This window comes from Tribolium castaneum, chromosome 3 (genome assembly GCF_031307605.1).
Source record: "Tribolium castaneum strain GA2 chromosome 3, icTriCast1.1, whole genome shotgun sequence".
NCBI lineage: Eukaryota > Metazoa > Arthropoda > Insecta > Coleoptera > Tenebrionidae > Tribolium > Tribolium castaneum.
In genome coordinates, this window is record NC_087396.1 from 9844434 (window position 1) to 9870704 (window position 26271).

Here is a 26271-nt window from a genome sequence, read left to right on the forward strand (position 1 = left end):
TACCTACGTATCGTTTTCTAATAAAATAAATTAGAAGTGATGGTTTCTAATTTATAAATTATTCTTTCTGAAAGAGAAATGACTAATATGAAAAACATTTTTACTTAATTGGAAAAGTGTAGAACTACTACAAAAGATTTTTCTGAAGAAATCAAGACCGAAGCTGCCATAATCACTTGTGTCACAATATTACATTTAAGATATACAAGTGTTTTTTAGCTATAAACGGTTAAGTAGGTATGTTTTTGCGATTTTGTAGAAGTTAGTAATAGTTTTTTGAGTACAGTTGGTCAGATCTTTTTTAAACACTCTGTACTAAAAAAAACAGATAAATGATAATTCGAACAAATCAATTGTCACCCTGAAGTGTTAATTATGATTACTGCTGGCTTATCTTCAGTCGACTCCGAATGTTGTAAAATCAAAATCTAGCAGAAAATTTTTAATTTCTGTCCAAATTTTACCCAAAAAGAAAAAATGTTTTCAATTATATCGTTCGGAAGAAGAGATCGAAAACTAAAAAACTCTGAGAACCCAAATGATTATGTATAAGATTGAGAAATTAGATCAAAATTAATAAATAAAGAACTTCCTAGAGAGTGAAAAGCTGAAAAATTTTGGAAATGAAATGTGAAAAACTGAGCTATAACTATAACAAACTGAAAAACTGAAATTCTTAGAAACTAAGTTATTGATAAGACTGAAAAGCGAGAAACTTGGGGCTTGAAAAGCTGAAATGCTCATAAGTTCAAAAAACTGAGTAACTAGACGACTGCAAAATTGAAATACTGAGACTGAGGTTTTGAGAGATTAAATGACTAACTGAAAAACTGAAACACCGACATAAGAAGAACCATCGAAAAGGTACGAGTATGTGACTGAAAGACTAAGAAAATAAATAAACTATAGTCGTAGGAAAAACTAAAAGTAGGTAAAATAATATTATACAAAGCTGACATTCTTTTTAAGTAGTTAAGACATTAATAGAATAAAAACTGAAATGCTCCTAAGTTCAAAAAACTGAGCAACAAGACGATAGCAAAATTAAAATACTGAGACTAAGGTTCTGGGAAACTAAATAACTAACTGAAAAACTGAAACACCGACATAAGAACCAACAAGTACCTACGTAAGTAAGCGAAAAACTATGTAATTAAAAACTATAAACATGAAAAGTAAAAAAATAAAACACCGAAAAACTAAAAAGTTAATAAACTTAGGGCTGGAAATGCTGGTATACCCGTAAGCTCAAATACTGAGAAACTGAAACAGTGAGGCTCTCAGAAATTTAAAGCCTAGAATTCTGGCCATTTATAAAAGTAGGAGAAATTAGGAAATTAATAAATTGAAAAACTGATAAGCATTCCAAAAGAATAAAAAGCTTAGAATTTATTAAACTGGAAAGCTAAAAACTGGAACAAGAACTGAATGTTATGAGATAGGTAATCCCGTTCGCGTCATCAAGAGTCTCTTGTAAAAAGCTAAAATCCGTTACGGCGTCGCGACGCCCGATTGCAGCGCTAGCAGCACGTTCTACTCTAAATGACCTACCTGACGCACCTGTTTGAATTGTTCTTCGAACGACCAGGTGTGCTGTGAGGATGCACTACCTTCCGACGAGTGTGAACTCCCCGAAGATGGAGCTGCTGGTGGTGGTAAAAGAGGTGTCATGAACGGTGTACTCGGGTGTGGAAATGGAAACGGAGCCGGCAAATGGAAATTATCCTGCAGGCTTCGATTTGTGAGGGGGAAATTCAGGTGGCGGGTGGCGTTTTCGAAGTCGTCCTGGAAAATTTACGACGTGTACAGAAAGCAATTTCTTAACCAATCAACGAAATGAAGGAGTGAGAAACATCAGCTCTCGAGCGAAAATAACCACGTTTTTCTATAGCAGATGTTAAAGAGTGCTTTGTTATACTCAAAATAATAGATTAAGTAGCTTTTACATTTTATTTACTATATGTATTAACATTTTTAGTTTCGTTTCGTGCACATCTTTAATTGCTAATTTTAATTTTGAAGAGTTGTCTTGTTTGTGGTAAATGTCTCATTAATTTACCTATAAAGTTTGCAAATAATTTTTTTTAAATAAATTTCTATTCTTTATTATTACGACACTCGACTGCGACGCGTTGCCCAAGATAAAATTTTGAACTGTTTCAATGCCTCCTTACCCCTACCTTGATGTCCCTAACTTGCATTTTCAACTTTGCAAGAACATCTCCGTGATCTGCCAGAATTCCGCCCCCGTGCCTCCTTATCTCATCACAGCTATCAACATCGTCATGTTCGCGGCCCGACTCTCCGTCACCGTCACTTATTTCTTCGTCATTGTGGGACTGTAAGAGAGAAAAAAATCATTAACCTGATGTAAAAATTGCATTCATTCGAGTCAATAGAAAAAAGCTATAAATTAAGTCAAGTGATGTCTAGCACCAGTATTGAAATCAAAGGAAGAAGTCGAGGATATCGACCATTGGCGCCTGCATATTGGGACACCCTAGGAAGCGATACGCTGAATCACTCATCTTTGTCACACATCCGTTTTGAGACAGAGAGCAATCACTCTTGGAGCCTCAATGCCGATTTCTATTCCAAGAATTAGGGTTGTGCCGATTATGACAGAGTACAGTTGTTTGGGGCTGCCTGACATTCAAATCAAAGCAGGCCTGGTGACGCCATTGATAATAATGCGGACTTTGTGGCTCGGTTATTTTGAAGGAAATGAAATCAAATGAAGGTGCAAACTTTTTTTCAAGATGCGATTCAAATCTTCAAGTGTTATTTTCGTCGAATGGGCATTTGATTCTTAAAAAAATACTCTTAGTATATTAAGCATTTTTGAATAATCATTAAATCCTTTTGCTTATTTGTTCCACATGCCTACAAGTACAGTTTAATGCATTATAATTAGAGATTAAATTTTAGAAAACTTCCGTAACCCGCAAATGTCTAGGGTTTTTCTTGCAACCCGAAAAAAATCTGTTTTGTTAAAAATGCAAATATTAGACACCATTTTAATTTTAAATAGGATAATTTTCAATTTTTTTGTTAACATCAATTTAGTTAAAAATACATTAGATTACTAATTTTTTTATTTTACGTCTAAAGATTTGATTGTTTCTCAGGCTTTCAGCCTTTCAATCTATAGTTTCTGCTCCCGGTATTTCACTGCTTGGGTAATCTTTGGTAACTAACCGATGGTAAAACTTACCCAAGATTTTAACTAACTGTGAATGCGTGTTTCAGTGCTTTAGTAGAAACTGGGTTAAATTTCCAGTTTTTTGGCAACACCGCGCGCAAGAATTTTAAATGCGCATGCGTTGTTGTCGTTGAAATGTAGGAATCTATTTTTGATTTATTGGAAATTTTTTAATTAGTCCTAAAAATGGAATAAATATCCACAGCACTCATGTTTCATATAGAATATTAAAACACGGCCAAAGAACGGGTCGCAGAAACTGGTAAAATTGGGTGATATTTCGCAAAAAAATTAGGTTATAGAAATAAGGACACTGCGTGAGTTTGACAACTCCTGAAAAAAGTTGGTAATCCGACACATTACCTTGGGTAAAGATTTTAAACTTGGTTAAATTATAGGCAAGCATTGAAATACGTAAAAACAAGAAATAAATTGGTAACCAAAAAATTTTTGGTTTAACCATTAACTGAAATACTGTGTTACAATCACACATCGGTTTTTTGGATTGTCAGTAGGTACCTATTTCAGATGTTTAGTTTCTTAATTTCTGAACATTTCAGATTCTTGACCTAAATCAGTTTTTCGGGGTTTCTGTATTTTCCAATTTCTTAACGTTCTTAATACTTTTCAGTGCATATAGTCTTTAATTTGTCACTCTTCTACACATTTTTAATCTGTTTTTTTGTATTTCACCTTTTAATTTTCTACGTTTTTCAACTTCTTTACACCAAACATTTATTTGAAACACAATATAATATTCGTTATATAAAATTCAGTTTACATTCTCACCTGAGGATGACCACTTTATGGTTGTAACGCGTCGTGTTTCAAAGAAACGTTTGGTGTATCGGGTTTTTAAACTTTGTTTTAGTTACGTTTTTTAGTTTTTTAGGGTCGGTAAACTACATAATTCGTATTAAGTTGCCATTTAGATATTTTGCATTGACAAACGTTAAGTTAAAAGCGTATTAAAATTTACTTGCAATTCAAATGTTGAGATTTTCTTTGCAAAGTATGTGTTTCTCTTTTCCAGTTCTATAATAGTTTTTTAAGTTTCTTAGTTTTTCAGTCACTTAGTTCTTCGTAATTTCAATCTCACTATTTTTAGTTTTTTGTGTTTCAGCTTTTTAGGTCCGATTTCTAGTACGATTAAACTTCTGTTAAATTTTATCTCTCAGTTATAAGTTGGTAAGGTAGTGCAGTGTGTATCTGATAACTGAGGTTTAAATTTATCTCTCCCTTAAATATATTTCCAGAAACTAAAGTTTCTACTTAGTTACTTACTTAGAATGTCAGTTCTATTAAATCTTTAGTTTTTCTACTTTTCAATTGGACACTCTAGTTGTATCTATAAAAAAATATTATTTTTCAAGGTTGCACTGTTTTTTAATTCTGATGATGCAAAAGCACAGCATTATTCAAGCAACTTTTAAAAATTACTTATTTTCTCAATTGAATATTTTAGTAAATAACAAACTAATATTAAAAAGTAAGCCTGTCACTTGTTGAAACAAATGAAGTCGTGTTAATAAGTGTTAATTTTTATAAAAATTACTTACTCCACGAGCTATGGAAAAATTAGTTAGTGACAAACTAAGACAAACTGTACAAAAAAATCTGGCTACAAAATTATACTGAAAATGAAAATGTTAATTGAATGAGAAAATATTGGTAGAGGAGCAGAGGAGCCTGATTTTAGTACTATGTATTTCCTTCCATATCATTTATTTCCTAGGTTGAGGAGATGAATTAATAAAATTATATTTATAGAAATTAATAAAAAATATATCTTACATTACCAGATTTTAATACCTGGTTTTAATACCTGAATAATTTTTTTAATCTTCCAAAATCCGGTCTCTAATTACAATTTCCAACAATTTTTTATTAACTATTTTTCAGTTATTTAACTTTATTCCAGTATTTTGCGCTTCCAGGTTACAACCATTTGTTAATTGTTATTATTAGTCAACAAGCTCTTTAAAATGTCACATCGTATTTAGTAGTTTTGTGCGAAACATAGATGCCAATGATCGAATGTTTTTTTGCAGAAAAGTGCAATCCACTATAAAAATGTCAGATGATAAGCAAGTCAAAATCAAAATTTGCTGAAAAAAACCTATTTGACTCAAAAACTGCTAAGATTTATTATTAAGTAGTTTTTCTATGAAACATACGTATTTGCAACAAACTACAAAAGTGTGATAACATTACACATTTGCCAAGCATGTAGTGTCAACGACATTTTAAAATTGTGTTTTGTTGTTAGAACACGAAGCTTTACTCATTGTCAATATTTGGGTTTCCACCAACTTGCCAATTAATTTTTGTCAAGTTCATAAAACTGTTGAACGAAATTAATACAAATCGACTTAAAAAAGGAGTGGAGCTTACTTTAATCAAGAAAAAAAGTCATGTACTGTTAGGATTGACCCCACAAGCAGCACAAATCATAAAAATGCTAAAGATTCTTCTGATTTTGTGATGCACTTGGCTGGGTTCGATTGATCGATATGAAGAAATCTTATACTTTGTCATTGCTTGTAATCCAATTTGATAAAATTGCATTATTTTTTATAACTGAATACATAAATATGCATAGAAGCCACTCCAATATCAAATAATGTAGTGATTTATTTTCCAGTGGACTTGCGTTTCTTACGTATTGATTTAATTAAATTAGGATTAATTTACGTGAGGAGTAATACGATAAGAAGTCTTTTAAGGTCGGTTTAATATTAGAAATCTAACCCTTCGATACGTTCATTCTTAATCTCAATCGATTTTAAGTAACGTTTGAAACAAAGAAAGTATTGACTTAGGTGAATCGTTGCAATTAATCTGTTTGTTCCTGCCAAACATGCAAAAATAATAAGTATCAAACAAACGGATGTTATTTTTTCTAATGGCTATTGACAATAATTATTAGAAAGGATGAAGAATTATTTGTTCAAGGATGTTTGACTCGAAATCAATTCATTAAAGCCCTAGAGATTAAACAGGTAGGTTTCCGGGAAGGATTCGCTTAGATGGTATTAAACATTCATTTGCAGATTTCAGCACCATTGTCAAATAAATCATTTTCATAGCGACTAAGATAAGTAGATAGTAAACCAATAATAAACCTCGAATGGTGTAAAAAGAGGAAGTCGATGCAATCGAGTTAAAAATCAGCATAAATGGCTTCCATGAGAAATTATAACTCTCGTTCTAATTCATATCACGCCTTTTGCCGGCTCGTAAAAGCCGATAAGTGCATGAAATGGTTTCTTCATCGCTAGATGCCGTTCTTAAAACGATTCCAAGCACTAATTTAAAAATGCTAATTTTACTATCATGAGAATGCCTTGTCTGGCTTCGATCGTGTGTGTGTACGTGACGTCACTTCCGACCTACCCTAACCACGTGACTAAAAATCTAAAAATTTATTTCGCCCTTGTTTACGCCGATTATAGGAAATCTAGTCCGGAAATGTCAAGATTCATTTATGCTAATATAAAAGGAATCTTATTTATTTTTTCTTCGCCAGATGAAATCTGTCCCCGCTAACAAAATGGACCACATGTTGGTTTAACCTAACCCAGGGACTGAATTTACATCTTGCACTTTCTGTGACAAAACAATACCAGGGGTTCTGAAAATGTCGGCTGGGGCGTGAAACACGTTTCACAGCGCTTTTGTTTACCCACCTAGAGGTAATAATGTAAGCGAAGAGAGGTGAATAGGACGTGTGAAGTAATAAAAGGCAAGGAGCGTTAAAAATAAGATTTATGCAAAAATAAACTTGGGAAGTAGAACTAAAATTACAAATAGATATTAAAAAATTGTTTAAATTCCAAAACCGACTCGTTCATTAAATTCATTACGCAAAATGTAAATTTTAAAAGGAAATGGTTCAAATAAATTAATATTTAAAGGGAGATAAAAAGACAACTGGAGGTATAATTTAATAAACAAAAAACTACAACAAATCCGGTTGTAAGTTTTTGATGCTTGACCTATAATCCTTAAACTGTTCATTATTAATATCAGGTGTTTGATTAAAGCTTCATTTTTAGGTACATACAGGGTGACCCAGGGGTGTGTAATTGGTCTATAACTTTTTTACTATTTAAAATATTACCATGCCGTTTTCATTATGCGACTTGAAGTACACAAACTAAAAATATTTTAGTTATACACAGGCTAGTGAACCAAAGTTAGATATTTTAAATGGAACACTCTATACATTTTTGCATAATTAGATTCTACACAAAACAATAATGTAATTTTGTATAAGTATAATAGGTCTATCTCTTTTTATTTTGGAATTAATCAACTTTTCGTTATAAAAAAGAATATTTTTTGAAAAATCACTACGAAGTCGCCAATGAATATTTTCCGACAAATTTGCCACAGAAAAACTTAAAATACCTTGCAGCTTTAGCAAATGAAACACACAAATAATGCACAGGTGTGCCAAGACGCAAAAAGTTGAATAACCAATTTTTTTAAATGAAACACCATGTATTTTTTTACACGTATCGATATCATTTTGCAGTTTTTCCGTTGCAAATTTATCGGAAAATATTCATAGGTGACTTCGCAGAGATTTTTCAAAAATTGGTCTTTTTTACAACAAAAAGTTGAATAATTCCGAAACTAAAAGAGATAGACCCATAATAGTTAATATAAAAATACATAATTTTTTGTGTAAAATCTAATAGTACAAAAATATATAGGATGTTCCATTTAAAAAAATATAACTTTGGTTTGCCATCCTGTATACAACAGCCTGTGTATTAAAAAATATTTTTAGTTTGTGGACTTTAGGTCAATCTATCGGACAATAAAACGGCATGGCAATATTTCAAGTAACAAAAAACGTAATGTAATAAAATATTTAATTTGAGTAATTCATGAAAGTCTATTAAGAACTGAAAATACTTCACCATGGCGTTTAAAAAAATCAAAAAGTAATAAAATCATTAAATAATAAATTTATTCATTCACTAACCGAAAAGTTGAAAGTACATTAAAATAAATGAATTTCAAACCTAAGCACTTAATCAACAAAAAGCCTTCAATACGCCAAGTTTTCATCGGCCGATACATAACTAATTCCACAAGGCCAATTATTAAAAAATAGTTGATCTGTAGATACTAATTTTATTTCTATTTTATTTTATTTTTAGTTAAATAGATTACTTCAAAATTCAAAAATAAATAAAAAAATTTCATTAATACGTTGATTTTAATTTTTCTATGTTTATTATTAAACTATAAGTTATTGAAAGTATTCCATAAAGAGCTTTATCTTTTAGCTTTTGCTTTATTTTAAAAGAAATAATTTTTTTGTTAATATTTTGTGTCTGGGTAACATATTAAAAGTTTCCATGCTAATTATACAAAAAATACAATTATGTCTAATTGGCAGTATTTTTTTAGTTTACAAAATTTATTTTTTTAGTTTTTATTAAATTTTTCAATTTAATCAGAAATATTAGGAAGTAAGCAAAATTACGTCACAACTCAAAAACGTGTTAATATAAATGTCAAATTGTAGCATGTAGGATTTTTTTGAAAAATTACAAATAATAAATAACAAAGGTATGAATTTTGTGCGTTACTTTTGGTTCTGCCTGCAGTTTTCTTTATGCATGCGAATTTTTTCAGAATATTTCTACAACCCCTTATAATTAAAATTAATTAATTACCCGATTAGTATATTACTTTGCTACCAAAAAGCACTCAACCTGTATACATAATTAGTTTTTAATAAACAATAACTGAATTATATAGATTTGTACGTAATAAAAACGATCAGGAACGAGAAATGTCATAATAATAATTGATTTACACCATATTTTTACTTGAATAGACATAGCATAGCACAGTTCACATTCTGGAAATTATTCTTGTACTCTTACTTAAGAAAATACATATGAATATTTTCTTCTTAATTTGTGACCTCACCTGACTTAACCTAACTTATCCATAGCAACTAACAAAATATAACACCTTTTACCTTTATTTCATAAAAGCAATAAGCCAAGTTTTATTGCTAAAAATTGACACAAACAATATACCAACAATTTTTTCCCTCAAATAATCAAGACAATGACAAAAAAACAAAATGTGCATTAATTAATTACTTTAGCTACCCATACACTTTTTTACAAAAAATTGTGTGTTTTTGTTTTTAATATCTAAAAACTTCCTCACCATCTGAAACGTTTTTCTTGTGGAGGTGGTATGCAGAAATGAATTATTTTCCAATTTGTTGAAAAATATTCACTTTGTTTCTATGTTGTAAACTTGTCTTACATTAAAGTATAACAAACTATTATTTACAACTCTTGAAAATCGCTTCAACTCATTTTGTGTAACATTTAAGTGCAGTGAAACTTAGTACTAAGACCTTGTATTCACTCAAAAATATTCTTCAATTTGAAATTATGATTATTTCCACACTGGTGATAATAAACATTTGCATTGATACCAATTTAGAGCCGTTTTATTCTTACATAATAAGTGTATAATTTTGCCTAAAAGATAATGGGCAATTTTATGAAACATTCTCCAATCTTGCACAACGTTTTAAGCAAATTAGACGAAATTGTTTACTCTGCGATTATCGGCATTATCACACTTTAAAGTTCTCCTAATTGTCCAATTGCCGAATTTCGTGTGCGACATTTTGTTGGCCGCTGGATGTTGCGAATGCCACATGTTCTATCCGATCTCGGAATTATCAACAAAAAATTCCACCCCACTCGATCCACAAAAACAACCTTCCGACCCATATAGTGCACGATTATGCACGCGGCAGTGGAATAAAGAAAATCAAGTCCTCAAGAGCGAAATATGCGGCGCCGACTCTTATTTTCATAAAAGCAGAAATTCTGATAGCAAGAAGGCAGTCATTATTTCGAAAGGATTATTCGAATTCGTGCTGCACATTGCTACTGTATAGCGAATCGCGTGCAAGTCATGCTCTTATTTGAACGTCTGCCAGGTTGGCACCCTGTAATTATAGTTATTAAATTTTGTCTGATCGTATTAAAAAACGTCCGATAGGTACCGAATTCTGGACGGAGGAGAAACAACGGAGGTAATGTTATCTGTTTATTCAATTAGTTACTAAAAGGTGTATAGACGAGTCGTGCCTTCGATTTGTTTAATTATAGAACAACCTGTCGCCAGTCTATATTAACTTAGGACATAAAGAAAATTACGGCGGGTTTATTCAATTCTGGACTATATTCATGGGAGATGTAGAGGCCAACACTTTCTCGCCCGACACACGTGAATAAATATTTGCGAAGAACCCTTTTGAATATTTCGATGTTTGATTACGGGAGAAAAATTTCTATAAGCTACCTCGGCCGACGAATCGAGAATTAAGTCCACAATGAGACGAATTTTCGGTCGCAACGTGAGAGAAAACAGTTTGTTGATCCCTCAATAAATCATTTTTATAATTCAAGTGAAGCAGACTTTGAGGTTTTGGGCCATCAACAAGTAAGTTACCAAAAATATTTTTAATTGAAGTCTGAACTTAGATCATCGGTTTAATTCCATTTTATATTAACCTGCCAATTGAATAATAAACACAGAGCAAAAGAACACTGTTGCTATGTCCAAAATTGGTTTTCTTTGTGTAATAAAATCCATAACTTTGCAAACATTTTTGAAGCACGGTAAAAAATAAGTTTGAAAATGATGTATTTTTGATCCAGTTCGTTAAATTTAGAAACAGACAATTTTCTAAAAAAACCTTATAGATAAATAATGAGTCAAAAAAAATTTTTTTAAATATTTAAGCTAACAATATACTCAAAAATGTCGAAAAATTATCTATGAAAGCCGACAATTATATTGCTTTTACTTTTTTTTCGAGCGTTTTTTGTACGTGTTAAACTCAGAACTAGAACGGACAAAAAATGACTATTGTAGGTTGAAAACGGCTGTATTTTTGCCTTTTTTGTGGTATTCATCTGTGTGTAGGTTTGAAATTAATTTATTTTGCCTCAAAAAATGCCTAGATTCGATTGAAATTGACGTGCTTTTAGCCTGTGATTTCATTAAAGCATACTGAAAAATCATCTAATTGCCTAGCTCCAAAATTTTGAAACAAAAACTCTTTATCAGCACACACAGAACTCAAAGCTATTCATTTTTTTAAATTTCCTTAATCCATATGTTTTTTTTCCGAATTTTTCTAGAATTTGTTATTATGACTAGTTATTTATTAATTTATTATACAAGACGATAAAGAAATTGTTTATCTACACCTACTTTTAAAAAATAATTAAATTATTAATTATTAGTTAATATTGAATGACTACCAAAAATTATTATTAGGTATTCTTGCCATTTTGGAACAAACGATCTTAAATGTTGTTTGCTGCAAAAAATCTGTAAAAAAGTTACTATCCCCAAAAATAATGAATTAATACCTAATTAAAAATTCAAATAAAGGTAATTTTGGTGCTAGCAACATGTTTATTAAATGTTTTGCTCAAAACATCATTAAAGCACTATAGAAATCACGAAATTTCCATGTATTAAAATTTTTAATTACTACTTCATTTTAATAACAAGGAAAGGTAGAAAAACATGCATAAAGAAAAATATTTTCAATGTTTCACTAGATTTATTAAACTAATAAGGATCGGTTTATAGAAAGCACAACTAAAATTTAATGCACTGTTAAAAGTTAATTTCGTGAATGAGCTACTTGATTGGGTCAATTTGGTCACGTAATCAGTTTCACTGTTATCAGCCGTCCAATTGCGAATTAAGTTAATTAAACCGAAAAATCACGTAAATATTTAGTTCAGTCATTATTTTTACGCGATTCTCGCAAAATTTTGTTTAAATAATTGTCACTAAAGATCAATGGTGACTTGCATTTTTCAATCATTTTGGCATTATTTATTTATCTTGATTTTGAGTAAAAAACTTACTTGCTTTAAAAAATTTCGTCAGAAATTACCAAATCATGTATCAATTTCTACAAATAGGTAAGATTAAACTTACTTTTAGAGTGTTAATTATAAAGGTTAAACAAAGGAAATATTTTTTATTAAATTAATGTTAACAGATGGTTTATTATTAGAATTTCTTAATATTGCTGTAAATGATGAAGTAACATTAAGACTAAAAATATTTTTAAGAAGCTCCAAAAATTATTGTGATTGCAACGAATGAGGGATTCTGAAGTCACTTTATTCTGAAGCCAAACTGAAATAGTTCGTTCGAAATTGTTGAATCCATGTTGGAACGGCTGTAACAACGTCGTTGCGTGCATTAAATTGTGAAAGAAAAAAATTATTGCGAGATTAAAATTCGATAACCAAACACGTCGTCCAGTTTGCACGCCAAATTTAAATATCACGGGTATAGTGAATAATTGCAATAATTCTAGGAAATGTTTACTCGACTGTCCATTATGGAACTAACAATAATATTTATTGTTCTTTAATGACTTTCTACTTATGAAAATAATTTTACGCTTGGTGATAATCAAGTCTGTTCTAAGAAATTTTAAATTTCTACCTTAATTAAGCATACAACTAGTCATGTATTAGAACAGTGAGTCGATGTGGATAATTTAATTAACTTACATTCCAAATGAAAGAACCATTCAGTATGGTTCCACATTTCTAGTTGCTCAAGTTTCAAGGTTTTTCCTCATAGTGTTCGAATTCGATGCACTGTTGGAATTTTATTGCTGAGACATCTGGATTTGACAATGACAATCTTTGGTTTATGACCAACCCTCAAATTTACCAGAATTTGGGTTGGCTTTAGGGACAATTGCATTCAAACTTTATTTGATCATAAAAACTAGATCTTCTATCTATTTGACGTTCTAGCAGGTGTCGAAAGTTATTTGATAATTTCGACTTTAAAATGCGTCTGCACGATGAATTCCCAGACTACAAAAATCGGAATCAAAGGTTCTATAAAAAGATTTCTCGAGAAATTTTAATCTCTCCTCGCAAAGATTAAATCGTTAATTATTCCACAGCAACATCCACAAAACCGACACCAATGCACAATTTTATATCAAAAGAGAGGTTTAATTTTAATTACAGAATCGGCCCTTAGATAAAACATTACTCTCTTTTTTCATAATTTTCTATAATTAACCAAACGGAACGAATTATTCGTATAGTAGTTGTTAAATTGATTTAAATAACCGGCTTTTATACCAAATAAATAATTACATCGCAAACTAAAAAAGCGGATTTCAAAAAATGAAAAAGCCTAAGGACAAAAATAATTGCATTCGGAGAACACCACGATTGGCACGATAACCGCAGACAGTCACAGTTCAAAGCTTTGAAGAGTGTGAACAATGACCTTTTTTATTGATATTTACCCTCACCTAACTATGTTTTTGATATCAAATCCGTTAATTGATTGTATTTTAGCGTTTTTGACGTTGATGATAATTAATGGTTTCATTATTTTAGATCAAATAATAACACTCTTCAGAATTTGAATAATGGAACAGCTTGACTGTCACATTGACAAATCATGCCGACAGACGAAAATAACATCGCTATGATCACTGCAAGAATTGGCTGAATAAAATTTTCTTTTTTTTTCTCTCCAGCATCAGACTGGACTGTGTTAATAGTTATTTATTTAATGAGTTTGAGTGTAAATCGGACGCTTTATTTCACGAGTGGATTTTTAAACCACGAGTGAAAACGAGTGGTTTATCATCCACGAGGCGAAATAAATGAACCGATTTACACAAAAACGAGTTGAATACAACATTTTATTCTTCGAAATAGACTCAGCAAGGCTTAAAATTGCTTTAAATTTGTTAAAAATAATCTGACGTTTCGTACTGAGAAATGCCAAACAGTTGTCAAAACTTCCTTACACAGGAGAAAAACCGCAAATTTTGACAGTGTCGAAGAATAAACAGTATTATGAAAATAATGAAATCACAAAATTTTAAAAGTGCATGTTTTGTGTTGTTTTATAGATTCGATTAGTTGATGAACGGCTAGCAAAAATCTAATTTCTTATTTTTATTATTTTTAATCCTTTGCAAAAGTCTTTTAGAACAATTCTATACACGGGATTTGAAAATTCCCAAATGTTTTTTTTATTCAATCTTATGCTATTTAACTCCCTCCTAAATCCATTTTAGTCTTATTGTAAAAATTGAAACATGATTTTGGCAAAATGTTCTAAAGTAAGTAAGTTTCTTACTACCCATGAAGATAAATAAAAAAAGACCAACTAACTTTTCTTTGCAATTCCTGGCTTGATGTACCAAATAAATGCGAAAGAAGTAACTGTTTATCTGAAAAACGTCTACAATGATTGAAAAATACAAAAGTTATGTCATTTTGGATCTTTAGCGGTAACTGTTTGATCAAAATTTTGCCCGAAAAGTTAATTTTAATCTTAAAAATGTTCTTAAGCATTTGAAACAGGTAAAAATAATGCCTTTAAGCTACGGGATTTTTTACATATTTTAAAAGAATTTTCAAAAAATTAGATGCGTCATTAATTTAATCTGCAACTGAATGTTCATGATAACTCATTACATGACCAAATTGAACCAATCAGATATTCTCATTTACGAAATTTCTATAAACCGGTTTTCAGTTCATTAAATCATAGAAATATTGAAATAGCGTTAGTTTCGACCTTAAAATACAAGCTGAGTCTATGAAAGAATTTTTTACTATATGTCAATTTCTCAAAAACTAGAGACAAGTAAGTAAATGTGGGCTAATGCTTTAATATGGGCTCATAACAATTCTCAAAAACAAATAGTTGGAGAAAGTTAGACAAACGACTATTAATTAATTCGCCTTAAAATCTCCATCAGTCCGGCGCGAAGTGCCCCTACGATAGTAAACAAGTAAAACTATGTTATTTTACTGATGAAAATTGGAGCAAAACACTATTTGTTTGATTTGTAGAATATATGTTTAAGTTTATGCTATAACCTTTGTTACAACATTAATTGTCTTCTTTTAAAAATGATCTTATTGAAAAAATAAGAGACATAGCCCATACAATTTAGGTACCTGTTCCGTATTTAGCGCCAATATTGCAATTTTATTTAATGCTTAATTATGATAATATTGACCTGACCTGACCTGACCTGACCCAAAAACAAAATGGTAGTACATATTTAGTAAATTTCCTCTAATAACCGCACTGAAATCATTTTTTCTCCAGCACTAGATTTTCTGTTTAGAAATGTATTTAAAAAATACAAAAACTCAAAAAGTTTGTGTAATTTTATAGATTTTATTAGTCAGCACTTTTTTAATGAATTATTTTTTAAGATATTGTCTGAAATTATTTCTGGAACACTTAAATACCTGCGTAGATATTTATGTATTTACAATAAATAGTAAACAAATACGTAGTATTTTATGCTATTTGTAGTAAAAGTGATACTTTATATAGTAAAGCTAAACATTTATTTCATCGAACGTATATAATAGTTCAATTGATTCCCTAGATCATTTTGCATACGATAGCATCAAAATAGTTTCACTTTTTCGAAGTTTTGCCGTAATTGAGAAAAAAAATTGAAAAATGTGTCAACAAATGGTCCCTACAAAATGGCCAGTTTTGAAAGTGTTACAAAATCAAACAAAATCCACTCTGCCTGATAAATTTTGAAGAGCTCTTTATGAAGGAAAAAAGTGTTTTCTCCTAGCTCTTTTAGTTTTGCCATAATGCACGTTTAAATTTTTTTTTCGAAATATCACCTTGAATAACATTTTGTAAAGCTTTTTACAGTGGTTTTAATGAATTTTGCCAGTTTTTGATAAATGAAAGTTTCGCTGTAATCGGTTTTAAAAATTAAAAAAAAAAGTGAAAATTGCAATTTTCTTTTGCGTTCTTCTCGGAAACTACTATAAGACTTTTATAAGACATTACTTTTCCTCCGCAAATGTATTTATTCAGATGAATTGATAAAGATTGTGTGAGATTATTTATTCATTTTGTTGCACTAATCATTTTGGTATCTTAAAAAAAATATTCGTAAAAAGTAAACAACGTTTCTTATTAGTTTTAGTATCAAGTAGATTGGTAAATATTTGTAAATTGGTAAGTAAAACTTTACTTACTCTTTGGCCGAAAAACACAAGTTTTACTATGGCATTAATTAGTCATATAAAAGTTGTCAACTTTGCAAGGTTTGCTGATAAAATAGGTTTTTTTATTTAAAAAGTTATAGGTGTACCTAAAATTCCTACATCCAGAAAAACAGGTGAATTTTCTACAAACTCAAAACAATCTAAATGAAAAACAAATACTGTCTTTAGTAGTCTTTAAACAGCTATAGTATCTGCAATAAGCTATTCGTATGTAAACCTAAAAGTGTGTGCATTTTATGGTCTGTCGCCAAAAATTGAACACTTCAATAAAATAAAATTGTGTTTAAAAAATCGTCAAGTCAATAAATTTTTAGGCTAGTTGGGGCGAGAATAGATGGTTAGTAATGTGCCCCCCGTGGATGATTTTGTGCCCCGCTGGTTTCCCACGGACTCGCTTCCGACTCGTGACTCTAATCGCACCTGACAAATGAGATCCACTTGCTGCCTTCTTGCCACTCCACCACGAGGTCTTACTCCGCTCATGACATTTCAAAAAGTCCCATCGATAAATTCGTCAAAGCTCTTCCCCCCGCTTCTGCATAATATGTGAAATACGCTCGACATAAAAAGGGAACAAGTGCGTTCAGGAGACACATCAAAAGAACCATCTAAAATTAAAACTAGACTTTGTTGGATTAATTTCTCAGAATGATTCTTATTAAATCCAGCATCCGCTGGCAACCTCCGACGAGTCTGTCTCCGTTTAATTGAACCAGATGGATAAAATGCGACGAAGACGTACAATCACAAGAGTTATAAACGTGTAATTATATTTATTCGCATTCTAAGAATAATAATATGCTATTTTCGACCGGCGACTCCGTCTCATCTGCGCTTTTTAATTTGGCAAAAGATGATAGAGAAAGACAAGAAATACCACGTAGGTGAGTTTTTGATTAATGCAGATTATAAAAAATGTCAGTCTGGTGGGGCACCTAAGTTATTTTCGGTTTTATTAATAAGACGCCGAATGTTCGTGTCTATCAGACAGGGCGCATATGTTCAAGCTGCAGGAGATTACATTTAGATGATTTTATTTGAAAAATTATGTCCACTACCGTTTCAAAACAATAACATTTATTATTTGCCCATCTGAATCATATTTATATTTAAATCGAGTTTCTGGATTAAAATAAGACAACCCTTGTTGAATAATTTTACTAGACCTATCCTAGATCTGTCGTCGGATCGGAAATGAAAAGGGTGGAACGCTATACATATGGATTTTTACATATAGAGAAATAATCACAGCTTTATCTACACTCGAGTGATATCTAAGACGCTCCTTTGACAAAACACATCAATTTTTGGCCGCCGAAAATAGATTTATTGACTATAAAATTTTATAATAGGTCGCAGTGTCATTTTATCCAAGTTCTGTGTATTTTGGGCACAACGAAAATTCAATAATTCAATCACACAACCTTGTAATAAGTAATAAAAATAAGAAAAACAAAAAATAATAAAGTAGGAGATAAGACTTTTGCCTTTTGTTTAAATTCTCTATAGAGGGTGATTCAAAAGTGTCGGACAATGATAAAGGACAACAAACTGTGACAAAACTAGTTTCAGCCTTTTATCACGAGACACTTGAAAATAGCCTACAATATACACATTTTACCACTTTTTGTTTTTTTGGCAAAAGCTGAAGAAACTACTACTTGTCATAATAAAGAAAAAAATATGCAGTGGTTGGTTGATATATTTGACACCTTAAACGAATTCCATGAAAAAATCCAAATTTTACAACAAATGGTACTATTTTGTCAACCGGTTGTTTAAATTGTATTCCTAAATACAGTGCGTTCAAAAAGTCTTTAGATCAACTCTTGTGAAATTTTAAACGTATGTTGATTTCTTACGATTACTACGTTGGAGAAAATCGCAAGTAGCGTTTGACACTTCAATAGAATAAAACGATAATCTATCAAAGACAATAAAAATCTGTCAATCTAAACCACAGCAAGAGTTGATCCAAAGATTTTTTGAACACACCATATATACAATAAATTGTTATTATGTTATTAATTAAACATGGAGTATAACTTTTAACCAGATATTTTGTCAAAATAGTTCGAAATAGGTAATAACTTATTACTAATAAGGTATGCAGTTAATGCAAATAAATACATTTATTTGTGTAAAATCAATACTTTTGAATATTAGAAATACCAGTAATAATAATTGTAAGAAAATAGCACACAAACTCAAACAAAAATTGGAGCAAACTTACATTGTTAATCCACAGTTTGTTCTTTCGTTGATGACACAATGAAAGCTTGATCTACAATTTTACAGTTAAGTTTTTGCCACTTCAGCTAATATTTTTTTGACTTTAATTAAAGGAAATGACAGCACTTACAGCATTAAAACTGTTGAAAAAAACACAAATAGCTTATAAGCTTATACAAAACATTTAATAAACTGGCAAATTTGTTAATATGTATTAAAATTCTACATCCTATGAAACAAAAGAGCAGCAATCGATGCCGTTGTTAAGGAAAACAAATTAAAGAATATATACATATTAAAAATTGAAAATAAGTAGCTAAAATAATTCGGACTTCATTTTTGTGCTTAACATATTGTATAGTGAAGAGATTTATTATATACGAGTGTTCAAAATTCAAAAGTGACGAAGTCACGAGTGGGCTTATTTCACGAGTAGATAAACAATCTTTATCGTCGTCTATAATTCAACGTTTTTTCTATATTCAGACTTTAGGAGAAAAAGTTACTGTTAATCTTTTACTCCTTCAAATTAATATGTTAAAATTTGTAAATTTAAGTGAAAAAGTGAAAAGTTTTACTTTATCTACTCAAAAGAGTTGATAAAGAAATAGTTTAACAACTGCTATTGAAAAAAAAAACGTCATTTATCACCACTTGAGAGTTAGACACTTTTAAATCATCTTCTAGAATACTGTGTTGCATAAACATAGATTTTTTGTTTTGTATTAAAATTATAATTATTTTGTTTGTAAATTTATATTTTCGAAAATGATTTCAACTTGTCTAATTGTTGTAAAAGCGAATGAATGCATCGATATAGGAACTTTTAGGAGAGTGACAAATGCATGTTTATTGATAGCCGGCTATTAATTAGATGGTATTTATGGAGCATGTCTCCGATAAGCCGTCCATAAATTTATCGCCGCGAAAAGGTGTTTTACCCCCGTCGCGATAAAACACCGCACCTCGATTTATAAATTCAATTATTCAAAATAGGTCGTGCATCGCAGCAGACAAAACAAATATTCAAATGCCACTATAAATACTTGGTGACAATATTAAAATGGAACCGTATATTAATATGAATGTAATGTTGTGGGGACTCCCTGCTGATCGCCATGATAAATCAATTCCCTACATCGCTGTACTAATAGTGTCCTCAGTGCCCCCATGGAGATCCTGCATTATTTATGACAAATTTATAAATCTCGACGCGGCCCACGCCCGGACTTCGCCCCCTCTCCAATGCTATATCCAGGATTTTTCTCCTCTTTTTGAGATGATTCGGAATGATGCAGCATTTTCACTTATTAAATTGTTCTTGCAGCACGGTGTGTTAGTGGAACGTGTCGTCGACAGGTAGTAAGTATTATGAAACGTGAAACTGGTGCGGTAAAATGCCCGGACAAAAATCTTTAATGTACTTTAACAGTGTGTTAATCGACTGTTGGGTAACAGGTGAATGCAGGAGATTATCTAGCAATTATAGCGGATTTGTTAATGGAATTGATTCAAATTGAATTAAATTCAAGTGGCGGAAAATTGAGGCGACTTTTGGACCCCTCATCACTGTCATGGGACCACTCAAGGACGAAACGAGTCCTCTAGTCTGAGCGAAAAATATTTAACACGTATGGAAAAAAGTTCGAACCAAACGCTGCTTTTTGATCACATTAGGGACCAAAATCTGTATAGTGTCCCACAGGTCAATACGTGGTGTTTGGGGTACTGCATACGTTTCTTTGTTCCAGTTAACACGCACAAACACAAAATGAATAACCATAAAATTCATATGTTTGCTATGGATCATTTTCCAAAAAAATTCAAAAACAGGTCGATTTTACTGTGCTAAATGCTACATTTTGACACCTTTTTTAAGACGTCATTAGTTATTAGAAAATGACGTTATTTAATAATTTAGTAATTTAAGAAAAAAAATAGCAATTAGACACAAACGATATTTTTTTGTTGTTCCTGCCTGAGGATTGTTTTTATATAGGCATGCTTATTTTCTTAAATAATCAAACGGTAAACACTTGGATATGAAACATAAACAGAAAAACAGTAAACAAAAATTTCGGATGTCATTTAAAAAAATTAGAAAAGTCATTAGATAATTAGAAATCAATAACGTCTTAAATGTTGCTATGAAGTTAAACTGTGGGGACATTTGCAATGAAAATATTTCTGCCAATCCTACTGATATAAAAACCTACCAACCTCTTGGCACAACTCGTTTTTTTATATATTATTTTATTTTTTGAAAGTTAGACTCCTGTATTTCGATAAAAATAAATTTGCTATTAACTGACTAAAAAATCTGAAAATAAACGGTGGTTCACATTTTTGGAAACTCTAATTATCGACATTCCACTGAACATAATTTCGAATGTAAACTAATAAAAACAAATGTCAGTTATTTAGAAAAAGAAACTAAGAAAGACAACATGACATTTTTTCATAGATGAGTACTGTACAGCGTAGAGGGTTCCACGTTTTATAGCCGAGGCATAAATAAATATTTCTAGTTTCATTATATATTCTATTAATATCAAAGTATCAAATGGTAGCGTAAATAATTCTCTATCGTTTAGACTATTAATTTATTTTTTTGCTCAACTAGAAATATCTATTTTTTGCCCCGGACATAAAACTTGGAACAGCCTGTAGAACTCACTGAAGCACTCAGGATTTCGCTCGTCTTATGTCAAACAGCACATGCCAGAATATTATCAAAAATGAGAAATCTGCTAATAAGAAAATACAAAAATAACTAGTAATTTGGATTATATTAGAAATTCGGATTATTATCTACGGGTCGTATTATCGAGGTACCACTGCAGTTTGAAAACGTGGAAGAGTAAAAATGTCATTAATTTAGAAATAAAATAAATCCACTGTGCCAAACCTATATAAAAATTATGCTGATAACATTTTAGTAAAGCTATGTACCGTCACGATCAAAAAGAATGACCCTATCAATCTAGCACAAAGTTGGGCGGGCCGTAGTAGCACATCAGCAACGAATGACATTGCTAGATTTGCGCCGTTGCTATAACAATACCGATTTGCGTCAGTTGTAAGTTAACTTGAAATCAGCCCCAAAAACTAGTCAAATTTGCATATCAACCATAACATATCAAAAAGATTTGTGGCTGCGGATTAAAGGTGCCATTCCTTTTGACCATGACTGTACTTGCAACAGATTTGAGCATTACATGACACATCTTCATCCCTTTGAAGCACCCATTGCTTGTTTATAAAAAAAATTCACATTATCGTCACTCCAATTATTGATATTCCACTCTAATTTAAAAAGTGAACGAATAAAATCAACTGTCAGCAGTTCATTAAAAAAATCAAATACGGTGTTCAAAATAGTAGGTATCCATATAAAAATTATATTGGTAACAATTTTAGTAAATCTAGAGTTGACAATACTTGGTTATTAGTTATTAGAATATTAAATCTTCTGCAGATTTTTTTTTCTGACAAACACACAACACGTTTCAATTTTGGCAAAAAAAAAGATGATAGGAATTGTAGTACTCATTCCCATTGAAGCACTCATCGCTTCGTTCGCTTTGTTCCAAACAGTGAATGTTCTAGGTAACATATTTTCATAAATGTTCATTCAGTTTGAGATTTAATTAATTTGGTTCAAAATATTTTTGAGGAACATTAAATTTTAGATTTGGTGTCAAAAAATAGTTTCTATAAAAACTCGTTATCAATGCTGGATCTCTCGATAGATGGCTTCGTATATTTTGAGTGAAAAACCTCATTTTCAACCGTGACAGGTGACAGCTGAAAAGCTCAACGATAACGTCTCTAAAACGTAAACAAATTTTTTCCAAGTCAATTAGAAATATATATCGCAATAAACCAGTAATTTTTATTACAGTTTGTGTCATTGCTCTAAAAATAGTTTTACTATAGAAAAATGAATAATTATGCATAGTCACCTGAGATACTCTGTACCAGCGTACTTTCTCTTCAAATATTACACAATAATAATTAAATATCGAAATAATATTGTTGCCAATCGTGTATGCATCAACTTTCACAACCTCCCATCATTACGACTAGAATGGCAGAAATTTTCAAAATGACCTTCAATGCACATCAAATTTATTATTTACTTGGATGCGTGCAATTTTTGAACAAATCTCGAATATTTGGCCGCGTGCCCATGTCGGGGTTTTATATCATTTGCGGCAATTTATTTAAGAACGTTTAATTATCTGGCAACGGGCCAAATTAGTCAAATTCCATGAGAATGTAGCCACAATACGATTCTTTCTTCAATAACGACTTAATTAAATTTCCCGGCAATGGACAAAGAATCAATTTTCGGATTAGTCACTCCCACAATGCGACTTATATTCAAATTAAAATTCCATATTGAACAAATGGACGGTTTATTTTATTTACTTTACTAAAATTTATCGGAAATTTCGTGGGTAATGGGATGACTAACTGCCAATGAACAGCAACAGGTATGTTTAGATAGGTGGCATTCTAGAAAAGATTTAATTCCGTTTTTTAACACCTACGAACAATTTGATCACTGTTTCTTAATTAGTTAATGAAATTCACACTTTTTTATTTCAAATCTTTTCGATAGAAAAATTTGTGTTACATCTTGTTGAGAAAAGAAATTCTTTGGGACCATTGTGTAACAAAAATTCGTTTGATATCTGGATCTCTGAACAATATATCACGATTACCATTCGACCGAAATAAATGAATCAATTTAAGTTTTACACAAAGAGACATCACGGACTCGATTAAGATAATCTTGTGGTGGAATCGCAACTCTCCGTGAGTCCGATACGAATCAGTATTGAATAGTGACTGAATCGATCATCATTCATCTAAACTGATTGATTTTATTCCAGCGGACAGTTGACAATTCAAGAATCTTCCACCGACAACTCACTCATCATTGGAGAACGAATTTTTAGGAATTTAAAAATCTTATTTAAATGTCAAAAAATGTTGTACATAAACAAAAATTAAGTATTAAAATTTGGTAATTTAGGGTGTATTTTTTATTATTAATTACTACTACAGAAAAAATAAAAAATATTTTTTGCAATAAATTCTATTACAAAAACGAACAAACAAACAGTACAAACTACGTTTTGTCAAAAACTAACTTTAAAATTATGTATTTTGAGTTTTATTACACAAAAAAGCTATAAAGAAGTTAATTAACTAAATACTGTTCTAAATTTGTTTCTAAATTGTACTGTAACAATTTTTCTGAACCTAGAAAAAGTGAACTAACTGTATGGAAGAAAATAACATACTAATAGTAAAATCAGCCACCTCTGCATTACCAACAATTTTTCATTCAATTAACATGTTTATTTTCAGTAGATTTTTACATTCAGAATCTTTTTGTATAATTAATTTTTCTTTAACTCCTGGAGAACTTTTTACAAATTTACACTTTATTCACGAGTTTAACCGCTTTAGCAATGACAAATCTACTGTTTCTAATTTTGCTATGCTATTTATTAAATTTTCAGAATGAGAAAGTAAGTTATTTTTGACTAAAATAATGCTGTGCTTTTGCAAGGGCTCGTGAATCTTCAGAAGAAGAAAAACACTAATAAATTGAAACATGACATTCTGAATAAAAAAACAATACACTAAGAGACTAAAAAGCTAACAAAATTGAAAACTCGTATACAAAAAAAAACTACAAAACAGTAAGATTAAAATTCTGTAGATCCAAGTAAATCAAAGAGTGATATATTAAAAATCTACAGAACTGCAAATTAAGAACATTAAGAAATTGAAAAACAATTTAGTATAAGATAGTAAAACAACAAGAAACTTAAAACTATAGGAAATGAATATGAAATAGAGAAAATTAAGCAAGTAAAAAGGTGAAATACTGAGAATAAACTTACACACTTAGTGAGAATGAAACACTAAGAAACTATGATATTGAAAAACGGGAAACCTGAGAACGTAAAAAAACCAAGAAGTTTGTTAAAAGTGGAACCCCCAATTTGTTTTTGCTTCTTAAAGATCATTAAATTATCTAAATAAAAACATAACGCATAAATTTCAAATGCCCAAGTTAATAACTAAAAAGATATAAAGATTTTTCACCTAATTTTTGGTACATTTTTTAATTTTGTGAGGGAATCTTGTGAAACAATTGAGTTTTTGCTGAAAAAATTGCGAATTATTTGAATTTGAACACGATATAGTTGCAAGAATCAATCTTTATCAAAAGACACTTTTTTCGTTTATTACACAAAAACTAAGAATCCTAGAAAAGTAGGACTTTCACACAAAACTACATAGTTAACATCTTTAAACTGTGGGTTTGGAAAAATTAGAAATTACAATTACATATTCAATCAAAACTAATTAAAATAAATAAATTTTTAAAATTAAAATTAACAATTGTCGAACACTGTAATTACCAAAACTGATACAAAAATTGTTTAATAATTTATATAGAATTAGAGTATGTATATTTTCAAAAATTAAAAGTTAAAAAACTAACAAAGGATCTTTAACGCTCAGAAACTAAAAACATAAACAAAAAAATACTGAGGCTGTAATTCTGAAAAACTAAGTGACTGAAAAACTGAGAAACCGAAAAAACTATAGAACTGGAAAGTGAAACATAAGATTATGAAAAAAAAACATTACACTAAAAAACTCAAAAGCTAAAAAACTGGAATACAAAAAAACTAAAAAACTGTAAGATTAAAGTTCTGTATATATCTAAGTGAATGAAAAAATGATTATTAAAAAACTATGAAACTGCGAAGTAAAAACATCAATAAGATGAGAAAGTAAAATCACGAAAAACTAAAAAATTGAGGAAATAAATAATATGAAATACTATGGGGAAATTAAGAAACTAAAAAGCTGAAATACTGGAAGCCTGAGAAACAAAAAATACTAATTCGGAAGGTTACACACCACTGTAACTCCTTTAGGACACAACAATTCAATTTAGGAATTTAGGAAAAATAAGAAGGGTGCAAACATTTCTATTTTTAACAAAATAAATTTATTTCGTTAAAAATGTGTGCTCATCACTAAAATCGGCGTAATGGAAGTGTTTACGTTATAATTGCGATGGGCGATGTGATTACCCATATATTTACCAATGAGTCACATCAAAACAACATTTTATTGTCCCCTGCCTGATAATTACGGATATTAAATGGAAATTTTGTAAATTATTGATGGCACGCCATTACGATTTCACTAATTTGTTTTCCACTCTAATGCAAACAAATTAAATTTGATATTAAACGATCCGTCCGGAATTCCACTTAATGATCATGCTTGCATGTTGAATTTGGCGGTTTAATTCCTCGTCGATCGTAAAACAAAGGGCGCTCTTTGATTGGTTGCACGCCGCTCGAGCACGCCTATTATTGTTTGGGTTTACAACCGCGAAAGATTTTTTTTTCGATTAGACGACTCGTACATTGTATTTTCTAATTCGTGGAATAAGTTAATCTCGTTCTAGGCTCGATTTAATTAGCGGGAAGGTTTTAGGGCCGAGCCGCAACTATAAAAGTGCAATTTCGCGAGGTGAACGTAATTACGGGCCTGTTTTTATGCGGTGGCACTCCTGAATTCGCCAAAGTGGATAATTGCAAAATGCACACAACCCCAAATTTCGCCAATTATCCACAATGATAATATTTG

The 26271-nt window shown here is 30.7% G+C and overlaps 1 protein-coding gene across 4 annotated transcripts in view; it reads right to left on the reverse strand.

The window, feature by feature from the left end:
* The window catches only part of retn (retained), an 87083-nt gene that overhangs the window by 50834 nt on the left and 9978 nt on the right, over positions 1–26271 (reverse strand). For 2 of the 4 annotated variants that reach the window (XM_008198065.3, XM_064355547.1), the window contains exons 2-3: positions 2175–2339; positions 1552–1785 (exon numbers count right to left, since the gene is read on the reverse strand). In XM_008198065.3, coding sequence (XP_008196287.1) covers positions 1552–1785; positions 2175–2339 — 399 coding nt within the window. The remainder of the gene's footprint in view (positions 1–1551; positions 1786–2174; positions 2340–26271) is intronic. The other 2 variants (XM_008198067.3, XM_008198068.3) reach the window with 2 other exon arrangements.